Source organism: Pituophis catenifer, unplaced genomic scaffold (genome assembly GCF_029215685.1).
Source record: "Pituophis catenifer annectens isolate HBS135680 unplaced genomic scaffold, rPitCat1.0.hap2 SCAF_2, whole genome shotgun sequence".
NCBI classification, from domain to species: Eukaryota; Metazoa; Chordata; class Lepidosauria; order Squamata; family Colubridae; genus Pituophis; species Pituophis catenifer.
The window spans coordinates 6,361,041-6,383,962 of record NW_027256882.1 but is presented as its reverse complement, the minus strand read 5'-3'; the positions used below and the strand labels follow the sequence as shown (position 1 = coordinate 6,383,962).

At 64.0% G+C, this 22,922-nt stretch overlaps 4 protein-coding genes across 9 annotated transcripts; 3 read left to right on the top strand and 1 right to left on the bottom strand.

Moving 5' to 3' along the window:
• The first annotated feature begins 1,249 nt into the window (after positions 1-1,249).
• On the top strand, positions 1,250-2,600 carry CUTA (cutA divalent cation tolerance homolog). 2 transcript variants are annotated; one of them, XM_070933322.1, is made up of 6 exons: positions 1,250-1,291; positions 1,387-1,568; positions 1,651-1,710; positions 1,804-1,849; positions 2,307-2,356; positions 2,442-2,600. In XM_070933322.1, the coding sequence occupies exons 1-6, from the start codon at positions 1,265-1,267 to the stop codon at positions 2,542-2,544; spliced, it is 468 nt and encodes a 155-aa protein (XP_070789423.1). In that variant the 5' UTR covers positions 1,250-1,264; the 3' UTR covers positions 2,545-2,600. The 2 variants fall into 2 exon arrangements, with proteins under 2 accessions (XP_070789423.1, XP_070789424.1); XM_070933323.1 differs by lacking the exon at positions 1,651-1,710.
• A 416-nt stretch (positions 2,601-3,016) lies between these two features.
• PHF1 (PHD finger protein 1) lies at positions 3,017-9,781 on the bottom strand. 4 transcript variants are annotated; one of them, XM_070936214.1, is made up of 15 exons: positions 9,319-9,781; positions 9,141-9,222; positions 8,924-9,019; positions 8,747-8,832; positions 8,371-8,519; positions 8,037-8,132; positions 7,883-7,951; positions 7,056-7,179; positions 6,298-6,365; positions 5,118-5,237; positions 4,842-4,986; positions 4,634-4,737; positions 4,473-4,532; positions 3,599-3,673; positions 3,017-3,416 (listed from the first exon to the last, which is right to left on the bottom strand). In XM_070936214.1, exons 1-15 carry the CDS (start codon positions 9,532-9,534, stop codon positions 3,113-3,115), a joined length of 1,794 nt encoding a protein of 597 aa, XP_070792315.1. In that variant the 5' UTR covers positions 9,535-9,781; the 3' UTR covers positions 3,017-3,112. The 4 variants fall into 4 exon arrangements, with proteins under 4 accessions (XP_070792315.1, XP_070792312.1, XP_070792313.1 ...); XM_070936211.1 differs by having other exon boundaries at positions 3,017-3,413; positions 9,319-9,628; XM_070936212.1 differs by lacking the exon at positions 3,599-3,673 and having other exon boundaries at positions 9,319-9,628.
• Positions 9,782-10,087: 306 nt separating this feature from the next.
• Positions 10,088-15,557, top strand: KIFC1 (kinesin family member C1). Its single transcript, XM_070936210.1, has 15 exons — positions 10,088-10,341; positions 10,425-10,539; positions 10,788-10,829; positions 10,941-11,157; positions 11,248-11,446; positions 13,048-13,194; positions 13,284-13,412; positions 13,629-13,745; positions 13,844-14,017; positions 14,214-14,381; positions 14,537-14,675; positions 14,767-14,906; positions 15,053-15,126; positions 15,231-15,306; positions 15,398-15,557. The coding sequence occupies exons 1-15, from the start codon at positions 10,213-10,215 to the stop codon at positions 15,440-15,442; spliced, it is 1,911 nt and encodes a 636-aa protein (XP_070792311.1). The 5' UTR covers positions 10,088-10,212; the 3' UTR covers positions 15,443-15,557.
• Positions 15,558-15,974: 417 nt separating this feature from the next.
• On the top strand, positions 15,975-22,890 carry DAXX (death domain associated protein). 2 transcript variants are annotated; one of them, XM_070936209.1, is made up of 7 exons: positions 15,975-16,598; positions 18,392-19,184; positions 20,271-20,512; positions 21,502-21,697; positions 22,029-22,371; positions 22,462-22,663; positions 22,801-22,890. In XM_070936209.1, the coding sequence occupies exons 1-7, from the start codon at positions 16,368-16,370 to the stop codon at positions 22,858-22,860; spliced, it is 2,067 nt and encodes a 688-aa protein (XP_070792310.1). In that variant the 5' UTR covers positions 15,975-16,367; the 3' UTR covers positions 22,861-22,890. The 2 variants fall into 2 exon arrangements, with proteins under 2 accessions (XP_070792310.1, XP_070792309.1); XM_070936208.1 differs by having other exon boundaries at positions 16,057-16,598; positions 22,465-22,663.
• The last annotated feature ends 32 nt before the right edge of the window (positions 22,891-22,922 follow it).

Genomic DNA, 22,922 nt, shown 5'->3' with positions numbered 1-22,922 from the left:
AGCCAGTTGGGTCTAAGTGGTTAAGGTATCAAGTCAACAAATGCCAATACATTAACCTCAGACCCCAGACTGCTCTAGGAATGAAGGTGGGGTATCCAGGCCCTCCCAAGAGACCCCCCCCTCCACAGGGGGAGCTGTCTTACTGTTTTCAGTGGTTATTTGAGTTTTTGTTGCTTTGTTTTGCCTGCCCAGACTCACATTCCTGAGATTGGTGGCCGTATATACATTTCCTAGATGGAGAAATAAATAGATAGGCCAAGGAACCCCAGGTACGTTTTGCTCCACGGAGGGAGTGGGGGGCACCTGCCTGGCCTCTTCAGGGAGGGGAGAGCCCCGGGGTCAGGGCAGCCCTCGCCAGCCACTCCTGAGCACAGAGGAGAAACAGGGACAAGGGTCCCTGGCCCAGATGTTTGGGGTGGGGTGGGGGTGGCCTTATTGCTCCCAGAAGGTGCTGGGGGCCAAGGAGATGGGGGCACCCCCAAGGCCAGAAGCCGAAAGGTCGGGGGGGGGAGGGACCTCTCCCCCAGCCCAGCCCCAACCCAGAGGAGAGCCTGGAAGCGGGGTTAGGGTTAAGGGAAGCTCAGGCTCCCAGCTAACAGCCCCATCCAGACTAGCGAGCCCCCCCCCAACAGCCCCCGAGGCCTTGAGCCAAAGGAGCCACGGGCCTGCCGGCTGCATCGGAAGGGCGAGTCTGTTGGGGGAGGGTCTCATTCAGGACCCCCCCTTCAAACGCGGCTCACTTCAGCCTCCAGGGCCGCCGGTTGGCCAGAGGGATGGGCGGCAGGAGGAGATCTGGCACCGGGGAAACCTTGGGGCAGGGCGGGGGGGGCATGGAGCTGATTGGGGGGGGGGCTGGGGGGGGCCTTCGCGACACAAACGTGGTTCTTGCTTTATTTCAGTGGTTGTACCGGACGATCAAAGCAGAGGCAGCGACCGGAGTCCGACCCCCACGGGGCCCCCTCGGCGCGGGAGGGAGGGCAGGGAGGGGGGGGGGCTAAGGAAGAGGGAGGGGGGGGTCCGAGGGCAGGTTGGCGTCCCCTGGATCTCCCCCCCCCAGCCTCCCTCGGGCGCTGCACCGGCCGCACTTCCGCCTGACGGCGCAACCTCGTGGCGGGGGCGGGGCCCCGTCGGGTCGAGCGGCGGACGCGACAGGAAGCAGGTAGCGGAGCCTCCGGAGCAGCCCCGGCGGGGCCAGCGGGGGGAGAGGCGGGCGCGGGGGGGTCTCCGTCGGGGAGAGGGGAGGGGTGCGTGGGGGGGGGCATCGATGCCTTTGCCCGCGGGCGCCTGCGGGGTAAGGGCCGCGCTGGGTGGGTGGGGGGCTGTGGGTGGGTGGGGGGGTTTGCTGCCGTCGGAAGGCTTAGCGGTTGGGTCTCTTCCTCCCCGCAGGTGGCGGCGCTGCTGCTGGCGCTGCTGATGGTGCCGGCGCTGCAGCGGCTCTCCGGTCGCCTCTTCTCCTCCTCCTCCTCCTCCATGGCGGCCGAGCCCCCTTCTTCTCCGGCGGCGACGGCCCTCCTCTCGGCCGCCTTCGTCACCTGCCCCAACGAGACGGTGGCCAAGGACATCGCCAGGTGGGCGGGGGGGGGCACCGGGGGGGAGGGGCGGGGGGAAGGGTCTGCTGGCGGGGCCGGTCCTGATGGTTGGTGTCCGCAGGGCCCTGGTGGAGCGGCGGCTGGCGGCCTGCGTGAACGTCCTGCCCCACGTCACCTCCATGTGAGTCTCCCGTGGGGGCTGCTTGGAGGGCGGGCTGGGGGGGGGAGGGCGGCGGCGTCCCGGCCTCAGCTCCCCCCTCCGCGTCTCTTGCAGCTACCGGTGGAAGGACGCCGTCGAGGAGGAAGCCGAGGTGCTGCTGGTAAGGAGGGGGACAGAGGGCTCCGCCTTCCCCCATGGGAAGAGCCGCCTTCACCCATCCGGTGAAGGGTGGGCAGCCTTGCACCCCCAGCCCTGTGGGGGTTGCAACACTGAGGCCCCCGGGACCTTCTGTGGGGGTTGTGGAAGTTGCCCTTTTTCGCTTGTGCCCTGCCCTCCCCCCGCCCCCCGTGGCCAGGCGACCGAGTTGATCCGTGTCCTGATTCCCCCCCATCCATTGGACGCCCCCTTGCCCACCCAAGGGGGCCTGAAACCCCAACTGAGTGAGCCCAAAGCGTGCCAGGCTTTGCATGTGGCACCTGCAGCAGAAGGGAGAGTTTGGCTGAGGAATTGGGGAGGGGGCTCCAAGGGGGGAGCAGGCTTTTCTCCTCCTGCCAGATTCAGAGCCCGGCCTGCAGATTTGGGGCTCCCTCATGGCCGGTCTCTCTATTCCCCCACAGATGATCAAAACACGCAGCTCCAGGGTCTCGGCGCTGGCAGAGTATGTCCGGTAAGGCAGAGCCCCCCCCTCCCCTCTGGCAGATGGGGGGGGGCAACATTCAATGTCTACATCAACCCCCCCCCTTGACTTGCAGGTCGGTGCACCCCTACGAAGTGGCCGAGGTGATCTCCGTCCCCATCCAGCAGGGAAACCCCCCATACTTGCGATGGGTGGAAGAGGCCGTGGCCCCGGAGTGAGGGGCCCTTGACCAGCCTGTGTCTACAATAAAGCCCCAGGGCGTTTCAGGCTCTCATTTCTGTCTGCAATTGTCCAGGGGGCCCCCGGGGCCTCCTTGCGTCTTGGGGGTTGTGTGGAGCCAAGGGGGGGGCCTGCCCGGACCCCCCTCGGCAGCTGCAGTCCCATGGCTGGGGCCCACCGTGGAAGAAATTGCGGCAGCCGAGTCTCACTGAAGCTCTTTATTCAGCCTCTGGCTGTGAACGGGAGGGGAGGCGAGGGGAGCGGCAGCAGCATCTTGAACGAAGTCAGCAATGGGGGGGGAGGCAGGCAGCCCCCCCGGGAAGCCGTGCCCTGCCCCTCTCGGCCGTCTCCCTAAAAACTTTACTCAGAAACAGTACAAAAATAAACGAACTCGGGCTTCGCTCCACAGGGGGGCTAGGAGGGGTGGGAGAGCGCAGGCGGCAAGGTGGCGGGGCCCTCCAGCCGGGGTCCCTTTCCCAGGTCCCCAGCTGCCCTTCCTTCTGTGGAAATCGGGGGTGGGGGTCCTTGTGGCTCCAGGTGGAGTCTCACTCTCAGCCAGCAGGCAGCCTAAAACATGCCCCGCCCGTCCCACTCCACCAGGTACTGGACAGTGCCGTCCATGGCGATGCGCCGGGCCAGGATGCGGACGGCCTCCCCCCGCGCCAGCCGGCCCATCGCCCCAAAGTAGCTGCTGCTGGCTGGGGCGCAGAGGGAGGAGGGCATGGCGGGGGGAGGGGGAGGGGGCACGGCTCGGCGTCTGAGGGGAGGCGTCGGGCAGGGCAGGAAGGCAGGGGCAGGGCGCTCCGGACTCTGCTGCTCTGCGGCGGGGGTGGCTGCCACACAAGGGTCAAGGGGGGGCTCACCGCTTCTGCTGCAAGAGAAGAGGGAGTGGTTAGTGCCAGCCCCTCCCACCACCAATGTCCAGTGGTGTCCCGTTCCCCCCCCCTCCCCCGGACAGAGCCGTCCCAGTGGGCCCCTCTGTGGAGGCTTCCCATCCTGGAAGAGAAGGAAAAGGGGGGTAGGGGTCTGGCTGATCTCTGTCCTGGGGTGTACCTCAGAGCCCCGTCAGCCGTTGGGGTGCATCCTATCCAGAACACGGGCGGCCCAGCTCCACAGACATTCAGTACCCTGCATGGTGGCATTACCAGGACCGGAGCAAGTGGCGGTGGGCACCCCAGCTGCTTTGGGGACCTTCCTGCCCAGGTGGGGTGCGGGTCCTGTGACCGGACTTGGGGAAGAAGCCGGTGGAAGGGACCGCCAGCGTGCCGGGACTTCTCTTTGACTTCCGGGACGGCCCCCAACTCCGGGTGGTGCTTCTGCAGAAGCACTGATCCTGGGGAGGGTCTCCTTCGAGGGCCTCTCCAGAGAGGGAGCCAATATTGGGATTGGGCCCCTCGCAAAGGGGGCCTGCAAGGGAAGGGGCCCCAGGCAACCTACGCTCACGGGTGCAAAGGAAGGGCTGCTTGCACCCTTGGGGGAAAACCAGTCCTTTTGCAACCCATTTCTGCAGAGGAGGAGCTCCTGCTTTGGGGGCAAAGGTGGCCCCATGACAAGGGCTTTGCTCTGAAAGCCCCCCACGCACCCCTAGCCCATTAAGGCTCCTGCCCAGCCTTAGTTTCCGTCAATGGGCAGGTCTTTGCCCTGCAGTGCCCCTTGACAGCAGCCCTTGGGGAGAGAGGCTGACTGCCGGCCGTCTGTCGGAGCAGCCCATGAAGAATCATCGGGGGGGGGGCTGCCAGACCACGTCCTGCCACTGTAGCAGGGGCCCAACGCAGAGCCTCAGCTTGCCTGGAAGCACCAGCCATGGGAAGCAGGCACACCGGATGCCTATCTAGGCCAGAAGCCCCCCTCCCCATTGGGATCCACCATCCTGACCCTAGGGGGATGCTGTGGGGACCCACACGGCCCTCTGTGCTGCCCTGCTCACCTCAAGGTCCCTGCAGTGTTGGCCGAGGGATGGAAGGAGGCGAACATCCGGATCGGAGCGCTGGGGGGGGGCGGGGAGGAGGGAGAGCAGAGCAGAGCATCAAGAGGGAGCCGGCCTGGTGAACTGGCCCCGCCCTCTGTGCCCCCTGGCCACAGCCTCACCTGTCCTGGCAGCGGGCATCAGTGCGGCGGAAGTTGTATGTGCTGCAGGTGCCGCCGTAGCCGCCGTAGTTCTGGTTAGGGCTGATGGGGCTCTGCACCAGCTCCTGTGTGAAAGGAGCATTGAAGGGCCGCTGGGGGGACCAGCATGGAGCCCCTCCTCCCTGGTGGGTCTCTCCCGCCATCCCCTCCCCCCCCTCCGCCCACTTACCTGAGTGAGGGCTCTGCCCAGCCGCTCCCTCTCCCTGGTGCTGCGCTGCTCCGTGCTCAAGGCTGCCCCTGGAGCCTTCGGGCGATGGCACCTGTCCCTCCTGGGCTGCGGCCCCGACCCACGCCTGCCCTGCCCTGAAAGCAAGCTGTAAGGGGCCCTCCTTATCTGTGCAGCACGGAGGGGGGGCCGGGGGGAAGGAGCCGGGGGGGGCAGCTTCCTTCTCTCCCCAGGCCCACAGCTGGGGAGGCCAGTGGGGCAGAGAAGGCTCCTTCTCACCTGCTCTCGGAGAGGAGGGGTGGCCCGGGGCACTCTGGGGCTTGGGGGGCGGGGGGTGGGACTCGCAGGTGCAGACCGAAGAGCCCCTTCCGCTTCTTGATTTCCTTCCCGGAAATGAATCTGTGGGGCAGAGGAGAGGAGGGATGGGGGGCTGCGCCAGTACACCTCCTTCCTGCAACCCAGGCCGCCATCGGGGCTGCAGCCCCCACACCCATTCAGTCAGTGATACAAGGCCAGCGATGCACTTTGATTGACAGGACACAGCTCACTGCAGTAACAGGTTTAAACTAGATCTAGGAGCTCCCGTGGGGGAGGGGCACTTTGCACCTGAGGGGTTAGAAACCCACCGGCTGCCCTCGCCCTCCACCTTTCTGACAACCTTCACTGAAACAGCCTTGTTTTCTGCGTTCACCCCCACTTGGTTTCTGAATTGGCTCAACCTGAGGCTCCCGCGAGATCCTGAAACCCTAAACTCCCTTAAATTCAGCAAGCAGCTGTTTCTCTTAAGCCCCCTAAATTTAGACCAAATATGACCAGATGCAGAAATGGATTCATTTGCACAGATGAGCTGCCCATTTTGGGGCTCAAACCACAGAACAAAATTTGAATGGAACCAAACGGGCTGAGCTTGTACATCAGGCTGAACCTTCGCCTGACCCAGGAGAGTCGGCCCTGTTGGGGAACAACCATCCCAGTCCGGGGGGGGGGGGGGGGGGAGGGGGTGTGTCAAACAGGGAACTAGCCTGGAGTCTACGCAAACACAAGATCAGATTCCCTTCCAGTGCCTTGGAGTCTTATCGGGCCTTTCCCAGGTGATTTTACTAATCTGGGAAGATTCCTGTAAATAGGCAGAGAGCAACGAAGTGCAGTAGCTCAATTCTACACTTGTGGGTCTGGTTCAGAGGTGAAATGCTACGGGTTCGGCCGAACCGGTAGCGATGGTGGCAGGTGGTTCAGAGGTAGCGGCAGCAGTACGAGGCCTGTTGTTACTTCCTGGTTTGAACCAGGAAGTAACCTCTGTTTTTTACCCTCTGCGCATACACAGAAGGGTTTGCGTGTGCAGAGGGTATGTGGCGCATGTAACACGCGTGGCGCATGCACTTCTGAACCGGTAGGGAAGGTAAGTAGATTTCACCCTTGGTCCGATTGTTCGCGCCTGACAGTCCCGAGCAAGGCCTACCTGTCCTTGTGGCTGGTCAGGGCACTCAGCAGCTGGTTGTACCTTTCTCCTTTGGGTGTCTCGGAGAGCTGCAGGGGGCCAAGGAGGACAAGGACAATGAACAACAGCCAATGTGCAACACAGCCTTTCCCCCCAAAGGGACCCATTGCCAGGCCAAAGAAAAGGGTCCAGTTTAGCTGAGGGGCCCAGAAGACGATGGCCTCCCCAGGCTAACCTTCCTCCCAGGATCGAGGCCTTGTGGAACCAACTGAAAGAGCACGGCCAGCCAAGGGGGACAACCTCGCCCATAAGGCTACACTCTTACCAGACCCAGCTGTGGTCCCTAGGGTGGATCTATGCTATACATGAAATCCCTCCTTCCAAGGCAGTGGCCGCTGGGGTTAAAGGTCACTGGGGATTGAAGGGGGGGGGTCTATAGGCAGCTGTGCTTATGCCACGAACGTCCACTTCCCAGTGGACTCTAGAGGCAGACTGTTGGCTGCCTCTAGAGCTGCACCGAGTTTTCCTTCAGGGATCCAAAGGGCCTGGGCCTGGGACCTCATTTGGAGCAGGGGTAGCTAGCAGCACCAACCTGCTCCTCAGTGGCTCCAAGCGCCCCCCATTTAGCCCTTCACATAATGGCCACGAGCACAGAGGAGCGCTCCGGGTTCTTCAAGAGAGGCAGGAGCCCGGGGTGACCTGCTATGTGTCCACGACGCAAAGCAGGCAGGCAGGAGGGATCCCCCCATGTGCCCCACCCCGCCAGGCCCTGCTCTGACCTCTCCCAGGAGGAGGCTGTCCCAGTTCTCGCTGGCGAAAGGCAGGATTTCTCGCTCAAAATCGAAATATTTCTTCTTGCAACAAATGCTCAGGTGATACAGGATGAGGTGGGCCACGTCCACCCTAAAAGGCGTCAAAACCTGGGTAAGAGACACCCGCCAGTCCAAGCCCGCACCAGCACCCTCGGCAAGGGGTTGGAGGGCTTGTGGGGCTGACCTCTGCCCTCTGTGACACCCCACCCCCGGATTTAAAACTCCCTTGCAGAGCAGGAGCCCCACTTGGGTCAGGGCCAAGCCTCAATTTCACACAGAGACTGAGCCAGCTCGGGCTTCGTGGGCTTCCTTCAAAAATGGCAGCCCCAAACTGGCCGCCTCCGTCAGGCTCCAAAGCCAGAACAAGCAGCCCCCCCACTCCCGCCACCGTGAACTTGACAGAGGGAAGCGCCCTCTGCTGGCCGGGGAGGAGGGCAGCTTCCTGTGGCTCCGGACCCCGAAAAACCGGGCCCTGCACAGGCAGCCTTTGATTGCAAAGGAGGCAACCGAGGGCAGCGGAAGGCTCAGCCAGTGAAGCGGCATCTGGGGAGCATCTACACGAATGCAAACCCTGAAGCCCCAGAGCCCCCCAAAGCCCCCTGGGACAAGGCCAGACACCCACCCCCTCCGGGCCTCACCTTGGACCGAAGCAGAGCAGCCACCAGTGCTGGAGTTGGGGACCCCACCTCTTTTGCTGGGGGGCTTCAACGCTGCCGGGGGGAAGGGCCAGGGGCTTCCCTGACCTCAGCTCAGCCGAGCAGCCCCTCTCCACCAGCTGCCCCACCCAGACTCACCAACGCAGGGCCAGGCGCCGGACGCTCTCAGGGCCCAGAGTGCAGACGCAGCATTCAAAGACGTAGAACCTGCCCAGGGCTCAAGAGGTTAGCGGTGGCTGGTCAGGCCCCCTATTGCCCCCCCCTCCCCGCATCTCCTGGGTCAGGGGCTCACCTGTCTCCGTAGAGGAGGGGCTTGCTGAGACACTGGGTGCAGGCCTCGTGGAACCACTGCCCACAACGGCAGCACTGCAGCATTTTGAGGTTCCACCTGGGCCGGCAGGAGGGAAAGGAGGAGGGTCGGCATGGGGGCCTCAGTCCTCCCCTCCTGGCTTTGCAACCAGCCTCCAGGCCAGGGCACTCCCCCACCGGAGCCCCTCCCCCCCATCCCACTTCCACTGAGCCTTCCTGGATCGACCAGGCCGTCTCCCCCCCACTTCCAGGCAGGGCAGCCATCCTGCCCCTATTGCCCACCCCACCCCCCCACCCCCGCCAGGGCCCGCACTCACTCGCCGGGGCCTCCGCAGTAGCAGTAGCACTGCTGCCGGTTGGTCAGGTGCTCGGCATCCCAGTCGAGAGACTTCAGCTGGTAGGGCAGCACCAGCTTCATGCCCAGCATGGCCTTGGCGTAGGGCCCCTTCTTCAGGGCCCCCCCGCGCTGCAGGGGGAGAGAGGACAGCGGGAGGCGCCTGGGGGAAGGCCAGGCTAAGGTGGGGGGCAGGGAGGACTGAGATTGAGCCCCCTCCCCGAGAGCGGGCAGGGGCACGTGGGGCACCAGGCCAGGCCTCCCGTCTCTGCCAGGGAGAAGGGAGACCCTGAGGCCAGCCGGTCCAAGGAGGGCCGTTCCTTGGGGGGGCAGGGAGCACCCAGTCGACCACCCCTCACCTTGGTGGCCACAGCAAAGACACATTGCCGGCACGTCCAGGCGGCGTCGCTGAGCACGCGGGGCAGGTGGCATTCCTGGTGGTAGGCTGCAGGAGGGCACCGGGGTTAAAGGGGGGCCTGAAGGACGGAGCCCCCCACCCACACCCCCGCTGCTCCCCCGACCCCCATGGCACTCACCGTGGCTGCACTTGTCGCACCTGACCAGGCGATTCTCGGGGCTGGAGGCCTCGGAGCGGCAGACGCTGCAGGAGGGCTGCTCACCCGGGACGGCAGCTGCGGAGGGAAAGGGGTCACCGGGCGCCTGGTTGGGGGGGGGTCGTGGGCAGCCCTTCTCCCCCCCCTTTTCCCCCAGCCGGGAGAGGAGCCCCTTTGGGGTGGGGAGAGCAGCACCAACCCGGGTTAATGTCCTTCCACAGGACCAGGAACTGAGAGTCGTCCTCGAACTGCACCAGGCACACCTGCCGGAGGGCGTCCACCTGCGGCGGGGGGGGGGCGGAGGGTCAGGTCAGCGGGGTCCGGCCGGGGCAGTGACCAGTCGGCCTCCCCGCAGGGCCGGAGGGGGCGCGGCTGACCTTCTTGATGGTGCCCAGGTAGAGCAGCCCGTCGGTCCAGCGCGCCAGCACGTCCTGCCCTTCCCAGAAGCGGGGCCAGCCGGCGGGGGCGGCGCCGGGGCCGGGCGGGGGGGAGGCGGCGGCGGGCCGGGCCGGGCGCTTCCAGGGGCCGGAGGTCAGGCGGGCGCTGCTGCGGGTGCCGCGGGGGGCGGCGGCGGCGGGGGGCTCGCTCGCCATCACATCGCCTCCTGCGCCCAAGAGCTGCCGGGAGGGCCGCTGGCGGGAGGCCCCCGCGCCAGTGACGCAGCCGTCGGAGGAGCCCCGGAGCCCCGCCGGCGCCCTTACGCGACCTTCGGGCCGGCCGGGCGCGGCCTCCGGAGTCCCCGCGGGGGGGCGGGAGAGAGACGGGGGGCGGGAGGGGGGCGGAGGGCGCCCGAGTTGCACCGGTGGGGCTGCTGCCTGCGGTGCGAGCAAACGCAGCCGGTCCCGCCCCTTTCGGTCGGGGGAGGGGCGGAGCCCTGGGTGAGCCCTCCGGCCCCGCCCCCGGGCTGGCCCCGCCCCTCCGTCCCGGCCTGCCTGGCGCCCGAGCGGGGTGGGCGGGGCTTCCTTCCAGGCGGGCCGGACGCGCGTGCACGCACAGGAGCCCTCGGGCCCCGCCTTCCAAAGGGGCGGGGGGGGGAGCGCGGGCCGGCGGCATCCTCACGCCATTGGTCGCCTGCCGGGGCTGGACGAGCGCGCCGCCGGCCTCCCATTGGCTCCGGCGCGCGCGTCCCGACGGGAGCCGGTTCGAATCCCTCAGACGTTGCCCGGGCGGGGAGAGCGGCGAGCGCCGTCTTCCGTGCCTCTGAGCGTGTGCAGAGCGCGGCGTCGATCGGGCCCTCGCGGGGTGCGCCGGTGAAGCCGGATCCTCTGGCGATGGACCGGGCGGCTTCCCGGCAGCACCTGGCCGCAAATGCGGCTCCCGGCGACTCCCGGCTGCCCCGCCCGGGCTTGCGGGGGAAGCGCGCCGCCGCGGCGGACGAGAACGCGCCCCCGGAGCCCCAGGTGAGCCTCGGGGCCGCGCGCGGGGCGGGCGGGCGGGGGTCTCCCGGGGCGCCCTCTGACTCCCCCCCCGCTCTTCCCCGCAGAAACGGGCGCGCACCGGGCCGGCCCCGGGAGCGAAGGTGGCGGCGAGTGCGGCCCCCGGAGGGTCCCGGCCCCGAGCGGCCCCCGCGGCGCCCCGCGGCCTCCTGCGCGTCTCCGGTAAGTCAGCAGCCCCGTCCCCGGGTCCCTCCCTCTCCCTCTCCCTGGGCGCCTCCGAACGGCTCCTGTCTCTCTCTCTCTCTCTCTCTCTCTCTCCCCCCGCAGGACGACGCCGGTCCTCGGCCAGGGCCACCATCGCCGCCCTCCCGGCCGCCCCTTCCGCAGGTGGGCATGGGCGGGGCTAGGGGGGGCAGTCGGGGGGCTCCAGCCTGGCGGCTCCCTTCAATCTCTCTCTGCTCTGCTCGCAGGGCTGAACTGCCGGGCGGCTCTTGGGGCGCCTCCCAAGCCAGGTAAGGCAGCCCTGAGCGACCCCTTCACCCCCCCACCCCCCCCCACACACGCCCCCTCGGGCAGCCCTTAAGCCCCCTCCTCACCCGGGCTTTTCCTCCCCTCCCCCCCAGGACCCCCGGCCGCCCCTGTGGGCGGAAGGGAGCGGAAGCGAGCCCCCTGGGACCTGAAGGGGCAGATCAGCGACCTCCAGGCCAAGGTGGGGGCCTACAAGGAGAGGGTCCAGGGGCTGGCAGGGGAGAACGAGGCCCTGAAGAGCCAGCTGGGGGGGCTGCAGCAGGAGCTGACGGAGGCCACCGGCCGGAACAGAGAGCTGAGCGGCCGGGCCAGGTGAGGAAGAGGTGCCTTCCGCCCAGGGCAGCGGCTGGGAGCTGCGGGTGCTCAGGCGCTGGTCTTAACCCTCCCAATGGCCTTCTGCAGTCTGCTGGCTTCGGAACTGCAGGTCTGCCGAGACCAGGCCAGGGAGAGCGGCCAGAAAGTGTCCGAGCTGCTCGAGAAGGAAGAGCGGCTGGAAGAAAGGTGCCAGAGCCAAGCCCAGAGGATCGGGCAGCTGGAGGCCCTCAACCAGGAGGTCACGGAAGGCAGCCGGGAGCAGGCTATCCGGCTGAAGGCCAGAGAGGTGAGAGGGCGGGCTGGGCCTTCTCGGAGGGTCCTGGCTCGCTTCCTGACCACGGCTTCCCTTTGCCACCCATTGAGGCACGAGAACAGCATCTTGATGCGTGGCAAAGTCAGGGCGTCTCGAGATTGTGGAGGTTAGGGTTAGTTCTCCACCCATCTGTGCCTTTCAGTGAAGTAATAAACAACTGTGTCCGTTTGCAGCTTTATTGACCACAACACAGCCAAATTTTGCACAAGCACTTTCATTCGCACAGCTCACTGAATCCTTTGCTAGTAAGCAGCAATAACTGAGGCGGGGAGGTGGAGGGAAATGGGATGCGGGAGCACATGCTGCATGTGGGGCTGCTCCTTCTCAAACTCTCAGTCCTCCTCCTTTTGCCGTCCCTGAGCCTCTTCTGTGGTCGCTGCCTCTCCTGGGCCAAGCAAATCTGGGTGGGGTGGGGGGTGGGGGTTGCACCATTTTCATCCAGAAGGTGGCGACTCCCAGACTGGCCAAGGCTGCTTTCCTCCCTCTGGCCTTGTCAAGTGGCTGCTTTCAGACATTTGTAAGGCTCAGGTTAGTTGAGGTTAGGGTTAGGGTCCATTACACAGCTGGGTCTTCCTCCCTCTGGCCAAGGCTGGCTATGCAAAGCGCCCCCACCCCAAGGCAAAGCCTCAGAGAAGGCGAGAAGAGTCTGCGTCCCCTTTTGTTTCCTCTGCCTTGCCAGGAGGAAGGCGCTCTCTTTGGATCACTCTCTCTTTAGATACTGAGCTGAATAAACGTATTGGTAAAGTGGCCATCACATTTTCCAGATTTACACAGAGAATAGGGCTTAATAAGAAGCTGACGGAACATACAAAGATCCAGGCCTATAGAGCCTGCATCCTCAGCACACTCTTGTAGTGCAGTGAGTCTTGGACCCTTTACGCACGGCAGGAAAGAAAGTTGAACACCTTTCATATGCGCTGTCTCCGACGAATTCTTGGCATCACCCAGCAGGACAAAGTTCCAAATAGCGCAGTCTTGGAACGTGCTGGAATTTCTAGCACGTATAGACTATTGAAACAGCGATGTCTACGCTGGCTGGGGCACGTCGTGAGAATGGCTGATGGTCGAAAGATCTCCTGGATGGAGAATTAGTGCAGGGAAAGCGCCTCAGAGGGAGACCACAGCTGCGATATAAGGATATCTGCAAGAGGGACCTAAAGGCCCTGGGAATGGACATTAACAACTGGGAAACCTTGACCTCCGATCGTTCAACTTGGAGGCTAAAGACGCAGCCTGGCCTTCTCCAATTCGAAGAGACACTTGTTCGGCAGGCTGAGGCAAAGAGGCAGTCCCGGAACCAGCGAAATCTGGGGGCTGGGCAGGGGACAGAATTTATCTGCCCTCAGGGTGGAAGGGATTTATGGCCACTCTCGAATTGGCCTTTTTAGTCACACTAGCTGCTGTTTTAGGATCCCTTTCCAGAGCACGATACCATCGTCTCTTGAGACTGAAGGATGCCAATGCAAATGATGCTTGCCAGGAAAGCTTTTGGGGAGAGGGACAGCCTGCTGAATCTGCCTGCGGGGGTGGCAGGCAAACGAGGCTCAATAGACCCTTCCCTCCTTGCTGTACAGGAAGAGCTGCTGCTGGCCAAAGAGAGCCTGGCCGGGCAACGGCAGCTGAACGAGAGGCTGGTGGCCCGGCTGGAGGTGCTTGAGGAGCAGCTGCACCAGGGAGAGATGGAGCGACGCTGCCTGCACAACACGCTGCAGGAGCTGAAGGTGGGAACGCAGCCGGTGGGGGGTGGGATGCCCCTGTCCTGAGGGGCTGCCTGACACCCCTCCACACACCCTTTGCTCTGGCCTTCCAGGGAAACATCCGCGTCTTCTGCCGAGTGCGGCCCTTGCTGGCCAGCGAGAGGCAGGCTCAGAAGGCCGCCAGTCACCTGCGCTTCCCGGCCGACAACAACAAGGGCCTTGTGCTCTCCAGGGCAGAAGAGGTACCTTCCCTCCCCTCCCCAACACACACACAGGGACAGGGGGAAGAGACCTGTGGCCCACCGTGCGGAGAGGAATGGAATGGAGGCAGGAAGGCAGGCATGCATTTGGGGTGAGCCCAGGGGGAGGAATAAGTAGCTTTGCCGGGGGGGGGGCGGGGACATCTCTCACAAAGTGACCCCTTTTTTCCTCCCTTCCCACCCCCACCCCCTCTGCAGTCCCACGTTGGCCGTGAGCGCAAGGAGGACATCACCTACGACTTCAGCTTTGACCGGGTATTCCCTCCGTCCAGTTCTCAGGAGAGCGTCTTTGAGGAAATCTCCCTGCTTGTTCAGGTGGGGGCCAGAGGGGTGCCTGGTGGGTGGCAGGGGGCACCGCTCTCACCCTTTGCCAGGCATTCACCTTCCTGGGCGCTCTTCTTTTTCTCTGCCAGTCAGCCTTAGACGGGTATCATGTCTGCATTTTTGCCTACGGGCAAACGGGCAGCGGCAAGACATACACGATGGAGGGCCCTGATGACCCGGGCCCCGAAACGGCAGGCATGATTCCTCGGGCCGTGCGACAGATCTTCGCAGCCTCCCGTGACATGGAGGCCAAGGGGTGGAAGGTGAGGCAGGGGCCCAGGGGGAGTCCCCCTCTGAATTACGCAGGACCCTTGTAAATGGTATTCAAAATCAGAAATGAACCCTGTGTTTTCTGGGCCTGGCTGAGCCCCCCATTCCCTGAAACTGGCTTGCCTCCCCTGGGAGGGCTAACTCTCCCCCACCCCTGCCTTTTCTCCCCTCTCCCCGCCACCCCTCCAGTACCAATTCACAGCCAACTTCCTGGAGATCTACAACGAGTCGCTGCGGGATCTTTTGGTGTTGCGGCCAGAGCAGAATGGGGAGCTGGAGATCCGACGAGTGAGCCAGCTCACAGAGGAACTGCACGTCCCCAACCTCTCCTGCATCCCAGTCTCTTCCGAGGAGGAGGTACTGTGCCAGATCACCCTCCTCCCCGCTCCCCTCAAAAGGGTGCTCCCTGGGGCTCTGTCTCCTCTTCCCCCTCCCCAGCAAGGCTTCTGGGACTGGCCCAGGAGCCTCCCCCTGCCCCCACCCACCTTCCTCCTTTCCCCTGCCCTTGCCAGGTCTGGAGGCTGCTGCTGACGGCCAAAGCCCATCGCTCCGTGGCCAGGACCAACCTGAACGAACGCTCCTCCCGCAGCCACAGCCTCTTCCAGCTCCGTGTGGAGGGCACGAACACCAAGCGGGGGCTCCACACCTCCTGTGAGTGGGGGCTGGGGGGGGGGTTAGACGTCAAAAGGGCCCGGGCCTTGTTGAGCCCCTGGGCCCTGACCTGCTCTCCTTGGTCCTGCAGCTGTGCTAAGCTTAGTGGACCTGGCGGGCAGCGAGCGGCTGGACAAGTCTCTGTCCACAGGGGAGCGGCTGAAGGAGACCCAGGCCATCAACACCAGCCTCTCCACCCTCAGCCTGGTCATCACCGCCCTCAGCAACAAGGTAGCGGGGCCCCTCTGACATGAAAGGCTGGGGGGGTGTCCTCTCCGTCCTTCCTCCTCCTTCTCCTCCTCCTCCTCCGCCCCGGCTGGGCCAGGACCATCACGCCTGACCCCCCACACCACTCCCGCCCCCCCCCCTTTCTGCAGGAGGCCCACATCCCTTATCGCAACAGCAAGCTGACCTACCTGCTCCAGAACTCGCTGGGCGGCAGCTCCAAAATGTGAGTGGCTGTGGAGGGGTGGGTGGGTGGGGGGCTCTGCCTGGGAGGGGGCTGTCCTGGGACCCCCCAACTCACAGGGGCCGCTTTGCCCTCTTCTCCCCCAGGCTGATGTTTGTGAACATCTCCCCTCTGGAGGAGAACTTTGCCGAGTCTCTGAACTCCCTTCGCTTCGCTAGAAAAGTAAGGGGGGGGGGCTGGGGGCGGATGCAGGGGGGGAGGGGGAGGGAGGGGCAAAGCGGCTGACGTCACCCCCACCGCCTTTGCCTTGCAGGTGAACGAGTGCGTCATCGGCACGGCCTCCAGCAACCGGAAGTGAGGGTCTTCCTATTTTCTTTTTCTTTTTATTTTTTTTACTTGTTTTACTGCTTTGTGTGTTTGTGTGTCTCTCGTGAGCTTTGTAACTTTTTCTGAATAAAAAAAGTTTTATTTCAGCTTTCCTCCCTGGGGTCTCCGGTGGGCAGAGGGGGGGGGGGCGATGGGAAGAGCCGGGGGGGGGTTGTCAGCTGGCGGAAGGGGAGGGGCGATGGCGGGGAACCCGGAAGCGGCCCAGCGCCAGATTGTCTTGGTTCGCACGGACAGGCAGGAGGAGGCGCATGCGCAGTGGATGGATGCTGTTGACAGGCGGGGGCGTCGTTTCCCGCGTCCTGAATCCTCTCCCACCTACCACGTGGGTGCTTGGAGGGAACCGAGGGCGCAGCCGCAATAGGAAAAAAAGCTCGCCCCCCCCGGGGGGCGTGGCCTTCGCGCTTCTCATAGCGATATCCGGTCACGTGCCGGGAGACGCCGGCAGCGCTTACCCCGTACGGCAAGATGGCGACGCCCCAATCGCGGCGGGGACCGAGGGGGAGGAAGGGCCCACGTGCCTACCGGCGCGGCCGGTCCTCGGCGGGGAGGCGCCCGCGCTGCCGGCGGAGGAAACGCACAGCGAAAAGGCCGCCACCTCCTCCTCCTCCCCGGTCCGTACAAGAACATGGCGGCGCGGAGACTTCGCTTCCGGTCCTGCGCAGTGGGTGCGGAGGCCGGACGGCAGTCCGAGGCGAGGCGAGGCGAGAGGAATCGAAACTTGGAAGCCGCCGTCGCGGGAGGAGCGGCCGCCTCGAGAGTGGACGCCGCCGCGCTCGCTCCCCCGGACGAGGCCGGTCGGGGGCTCCGCGCATCCTCCCGCCCAGAGGCCGGTTCCCGCGTGCGGCGCCCCTCCCCCACCCACCGGCGATGCCCGACGCCCCTCCGCCCCGCCGGCCATGAGTTCCCCGCCCGACGACGACGCCGGCGACGCCTCCTCCGACTGCATCATCGTCCTCGACGACGACGACGACAGCGGCCCGTCCCCGCCGCCGCCGCCGCCGCCGCCTCCCCCTCCGGCCTCCTCCGCGGCCGCCGCCCCCGGGCCCCACGCCCCGACGACGCCCCCGCTGAACGGCAGCCCCGGGGAGAAAGGGCTCCGCGCCGACAACGAGCGGCTCTTCCAGGAGGTGAGCGGTTCCTCCCCCCCACATACACACACACACACACCACCTCCCGGCGGCCTCCCTCTTCCTCCTCCTCCGGCGGCAGGTCGGGAAGCCCCGTCCCGGGAACCGACGGGCCTCCTCAAGGGGAACCCAGCCGGCCTCCCCAGCGGCGGCTCTCCGGGCCGAGAGGGAGGGAAGGCGAAGGGGACCTCAAAGATCATCCATCCCACCTTCCTGCAAAGTGCGAGACTATCGGCTGCCCCCTCCCATCCCCACCCTCGCTCAGGAGTTTCCCCTTTTCATGGGGGAGGAGGGGGGGCTTCCCTGCGACCTGACCCCCCTCCCTTTCCCCCCCCCCCCGGCCCCTCCCGTCTTCTCCCCATTTCCCAGAATCCCCTCCATCGGTCGGCTTTGTCCAGGTGGAAGTCAGACACCGAACTTGTAGTTTTATTGTATATAAATATATTTCACGTTTATGTTTACAGCAGAGGAGCTACAGGTAGTCCTCGACTTACAACAGTTCTTTAGTGACCGTTTACAACGGCCCTGGAAAAAGAGAGTTGTGACTGACCTTTTTTCACACTTGCAACCATTCTGTTGTCCCCATTGTCACGTGATACTGAGTAACTGGTTCACATTTATGACGGTCGCTGTGTCCCGATGTCCCGCAATTCCCTTTTGGCAATCTTCAGACCGCAGAGTCAATGGGGGACCTGGATTCGCTTAACAACCGTGTTACTAATTTAACAAATGCAAGGATTTGCTTAACAAACATGGCAAGAAGAATCATAAAGTGGGGCAGAACTCACTTAACAGATGTTTTGCTTAGCAACAGAAATTTTGGGCTCGGTTGTGGTCGTAACTTGAGGACTACCTGTAGGTTCAGAAACATCACGAGGTAAATATAGATAACCCACGGAGGGCAAAGGGGGCGGGGAGAAAGGGAACCTCCCCCTTTTACAGCCAATTGTAGTGTAGATCAGGAGTCCCCAACCCACCCCCGGGGTCCACAGGAAAGCCCCTGGTGCTGGGTTGGGGGGGTGCTCAGGCACAGGTTGCGTCTGGCGAAAGGCAGCCCTCACTGACCAAGCAACCACAACGGCGCTTTCTGGCCCATTGTGCCTCTTATGCCCTTCTAGCTACTAAGTTGCCCATCCTCTCTGTGGCCGGAATTACGCTCTCCTGCCCCCATCCCCCGTGGCTAGACCGGTCCGCCTCCGCCTCCACCTTCCAGCCTCCTTTCTCTCTTGGCGCCTCTTCCATAGGTCTCCGCATGGGATTTTGACCTGTGGGCCCCCACCCCAATGGCCACTGTCCTTTCCTAGAAGGGGCTGGAAGGCTCCTGTGCCCATTAACTCTGGTGAGGGAATTGCGCAGCGGTTGTCCGAATGAAGTCGGAGACGCTGACAGGAAGTTGTATTCCATAAATTCATCTATTCTGACATTTACATCGTGAGGTAAATCTGACGGCATTCAGAGCGCACAAAGAAAAAGGCGGGAAAATTAGAAACGCCCCCTTTGCACCCGCAGCAACCAATCACAGTGCAGCTTGCCTCACGCAGGAGCCTGCACTCTCCAACCAATCAACTGCAACTCTGCGTTTGGGCGTGTTGCACCCTTTACATTGTACCCAGCTACTCAATATAGTATCCTGTGAAGGCTTCTCCTCCCAGGCCTTATGGACTACGGGGCCCGCCCCGTAGACTTCCAGGGGGAATGTCACCTCCCAGCCCAGCTGCCATTTTCTTCCTGGCAGGCAAGGCCAGCCCAGGTCTTCCTTGAGCAATGCCTATCCTGCCCCTTTTACCCTGCAGTTTGTGGCCTTCTGCTCCAAGCACACAGAGGACCACCCCGAGGTCATCTCCTACCTGTCTGGCCGCCACCAGAAGACCAGTCCGGAGTACCTGGCCTCCGTGGAGTTCCGCAACGTCCTGAGTCGCTGCCTGACGCGGGTGCAAGCCAGGAGAAACAAAATCTACGTTTACATTAGTGAACTCTGCACTACCTTCCGGGCCCATTCGCAGAGGAAAAGGGCTGCGGCCCCCGGCCCCACAGACTCCCAGGATGCCCCGGCTGCCGTCACCTCCCAGACACCCTCTGAGCCCGCCAAGCCCTGTGTGGGCTCGAAGCGGCAGATCCGCTACCTGGAGAACCTGCTGCGGGTTTACGCTAACGAGATCCAGCGGCTGCAGGAGCAGGAGCTGGACTTGGCGGAGCTGGACAGCCAGGATTCAGCCTACCTGCAGGAGAGCCGCCTCAAGCGCCGGCTGATGCATGTCTTCAAGCGCCTCTGCCAGCTGAAGGACTGCAGCAGCCTGACTGGCCGCGTCATAGAGCAGCGCATCCCCTACCGCGGGACCCGCTACCCGGAGGTCAACCGGCGCATCGAGCGGCTGATCAACCAGCCAGAGGCCTTCCCGGACTTCGCCGACATCCTCAAGGTGGTGCAAAAGGCCAGCGCCCGTCACAGCCTGGGGCTGCCCAAGCGCCAGATGGAGGTCATGGCAGCTGATGCCTTCCGTGATGTGGGCGCTCAGCTGCAACAGCGGCGTCGCCTCGACCTGGTGTACAACTTCGGCAGTCATCTCACCGATCAGTATCGGCCTAGTGAGTGTGCTGTCCAGGGCCCGAGGGGAGACTTTATGGCCCCTGCTTCCACCCGGGGGAGGTGGAGGCTTGGAATGACCCCATTGTCACCCCCAAATTCAACCCAAGAAGACCTGTTTTGGTGCCTGGCTATGCCAGTTCCAGTCTTGCTTAGGGCAATCCTCGGGGCCACCAGCGGGGGGCGCAAAGGAGGCACCCAACTGTTCTTCTTATTTCTAGTTCCTTTGTCTGTCAGGAAGGGGAAAAGGGCTCCCCACCAGGGGCTGCTGCAGGTCCTGCCTAAACCTCTTTTCCGGGCTTACCTGCCCTGCCGAAACGAGGGCATGAGAGGGCTGGACGAGCACCTCAGATTCATTCAGGTTAAGGCAAGCCAGGCAGGGCAGCCTACCCTCGGCTGACAGTCTCGGGCAAGGGGGCCCACGATCCTTGCCCCACAGAGGTTGGGGCCAGGGAACCCACATACCTGCCTCTCTCTTAGAACCTCCCCCACCCCATTGCCCATCTTGTCGGGTGGGGGGGCATATCTTTCAGTGCCCATGTTTTTCTGCTGCTGCTGCCGCCTTTTCTGCTCACGGCTGCCTTGCTGGATGGATTCTTGAACCGAGCAGCCAGCTGGATTAGGGAGGCTCCTGGCAAATATTGTCACCCAGCAGGAAAGGGAGGACTGGGGAGGGGGTACAATGGTGCTGTGCTTCATCATCTGGGGGCTTCTGGCAAGAATCCCAGGTGGGGACTTTGAGGCTGTCTAAAATTGGGGGTGGGGGGAGGTAGCCATCTGTGCCCTACCAAAGTACCCAGGCTATGGGGCAGCTGGGCTGAAGCTGGGATAAACATCGGTGGCAGCTCAGTGGCAGAGAGCAGGCAGGAGCCCGTCAGCTGAGGGAAGGCCACTCTTCCGGCCTTCCTTTCCTTGGGCACAGCCCCTCCTCGGAAGGAAATGCCAGAGGTGTCTCCAGGGCCAGTCTTCCGGGGGGGGGGGGGGCGTTGACCCTCCCCCAATTTTCCATGGAGGGGAGCACATGGCCTCTGGGGGGGCGGGGGGGCAGGCGGACTTCCCTCAGCTCGTACCCTTCTCCTGCCTGGCAGATACTGACCCAGCCCTGGGAGATGTGGAGTTAGCCCGGCACCTGCAACGCAACCAGGCGCTGGGTGTGCAGCGCCTGGAGGAGGTGATCACCCAGTTCGCTCAGCTGCAGGACAAGAGTGAGGAGCAGCAGCAGGGGGAGAAGCCCCCCAGGCAGGACGGCGGAGAGACCCAACCCAGCAGAGCCGTGGAGGGGGAGCCGGCCTCCCCGAAGGAGTCCGTCTCGGGCACAGCCGCCAAAGAGGTAAGGGGGGGCCAAGGGGCCGTGGAGGAGTCCTCTCCGGCCCCCGTGGGTACCTGGAGGTGGGAGCATCCAGAGGGCCAGGCAGCTCATTGTGGGGGTTGTGGGATGGGTGGGGGACCTAGCCTCCCGCCTTTGAGCGGCCAGCAGAGCTCACCAGAGGCCTTTCCATCTCTGAAGTTCTGCTGGGGCGCGTGGTCAAATCAATGGGGAGCCACGGAGCTGAGGGAGGACAGTTGGGTCCAGCCCAGTATCCCTTCAGCTAAGGGCACACCCACAAAATGGCTGCAAAGGCCACACCCACTCCAACGAGGGCAGAGAGGGTATGTGTTAGACCTGCCCCGGGTAGGTTCCTTCCGAAAGAAAGACCCTCGACTCCCTTTGGCTGAAGTGATGGGGTTTTTTCCCCCTAAAGGATGCTGGCTGCAGCAAAGTCAGGCTAGAACTAGGTTTTCCCCCCCCAATCCAGCCCTCCTCTCCCCCCCTCTTCCCCTCCCCCATTGCCCAGTCGGGCTTCAGCCAATGAAGATCCTCCTGGGTGTTTTGAAAACGCTGAGATGTTTGGGGCAATCCCCATTCTTTCATGGGCACCAACTCATTTCCCATCACATGCCCCAGTGTTTCCCAAACTTGACCCTTTGAGGTGTATGGACTTCAACTCCCAGAATTCCTCAGCCAGGCATAATGGTTGGGGAATTCTGGGAATTGAAGTCCATGCGTCTTAAAATAGCCAAGTTTGGGCAACACTGACATACCCCTACCGGTTTATTGCCCATTTCTTGCCCCACAAGCCCTCCCTCACAGCCTTTGATGGCAGGAGGCCAGAGAAGAGGGCGAGGCTGGCTCTTCCCGATTCGGCTAACGGATCCAGCCCTTGCCGGGGGGGGGGGGGGGGGAGGGGAGAGGGTTCCTCTGGCCACAGTGTGTGTGTGGGGGGGGGGTCCAGGGTCAATGGAGCCCCACCCCACCCATACACCCGGCCTTTGCACTAGGACAGCGCAGGCCCCAAGGAGAGCAGTCAAAAAAAGGGATCGTGGGAGGAAGAGGAGGAAGAGGAAGACGAGGAGGAAGAAGAGGAAGACTCGGACTCTGAGTCGGACCTGGAGGCAGAGCTGGCCCACTGCCTGGATGGTGGAGAGGAGGAGGAGGAGGAAGAGGAGGAGGCGGAGGCGGCAGCAGCGGCTGCAGGTACCTTGGGTGGGTGGCTAAAATGGCACAAGGAAGCCCCTCTCCTCTCACAGGCTCCGGCCTATTCCCCTGAAGGTGCTCATTCTTGTGGTAATGAGTTCTGCAGGGTCAGTCTGCATTAACAGCCTTGGGTGGGGGGGAGACTCCTGCTGGGCTGTGAGCACCCCTCTGCCCACTTCCTGACATCTAGGAATCTTCCCCCCCCCCCCCAAAAAAATTCTCCTCTCTGTTTTGTTGCCCTTTTTCCCACCCCACTTCCCCCCACGTACGGGGGAGGGAAGAGTGCTCATGTCAGGGAGTTGACCTTGGCCGACCTCCCCCCCCTGCCCAGGCGAGGACCCCCCTGCTCTGGACGCAGACGCTGACCAGCAGATGCACCCGGGGGTGCCCGAGGTGGTCCTGTTCTCCGCAGAGGAGGAGGAGGAAGAGGAGGAAGACGATGGTCTCCCGGCCTCCAGGGACTCTCCTCCCCAGCAGTTGCTCATGCAGATGGAGGAGGAGGAAGAGGAGGAGGAGGAAGAGGGGGAGCCCAGCCCAGCCCCCTTGCTTCAGCAGGAGCAGGACAGGGGCCCCCTGCTCCCCAAGCGCAGCCACTCGCTGGAGAACGGGGAGCTCAACGGGCAGCCGCCCAGCAAGAGGAGCCGTGCTTGGGGGCAGCCCCCCGTTTCCAGCAGGTAACGGGCTCGAGGGGGTGGGGAGGGGCTGAGGGGAGCTGCCATGCGCCGCCCCCCCCCCCCTCCGACGACGATGGCTTCTCTCCCCAGCAGCATCAGCAGCAGGGACGGCTGCATCAAGGTGCCCAGCTCTGGCGAGGAGGAAGAGGAGGAGTGGCTGTCAGCCCCCATGGCTGACTCCACCCGGCCGGACTCTCCTGGCCTCGGCCTGGTCTCCAGCAGCCAGGGCAGCCCCCGGCCCCGGGCCCCGCAGCAGCAACAGCAGCCGCCACCGGAGCACCTCCTCACCAGGGTGGGTGCTGGGGGTAGGTGGACGGGGGGGGGGGGGGGGGGGGGCTGCAGGTGGGGGAGCAGCTTCCCCTCCCTCGGAGGTTGAAAAGGGGAGGGGCGCCTGGGAGGGTCCACTGACGTCTCTTCCCCCCCCTCCAGACCAGCGTGGCCACCCAGTGCGATCCGGAGGAGATCATCGTCCTCTCCGACTCAGAGTAGCCGCGGCCGGACAGCGGACTTCTCTTCGAGGGGGGAGGGGGGGAGGGGCGGGGAGGGGATTG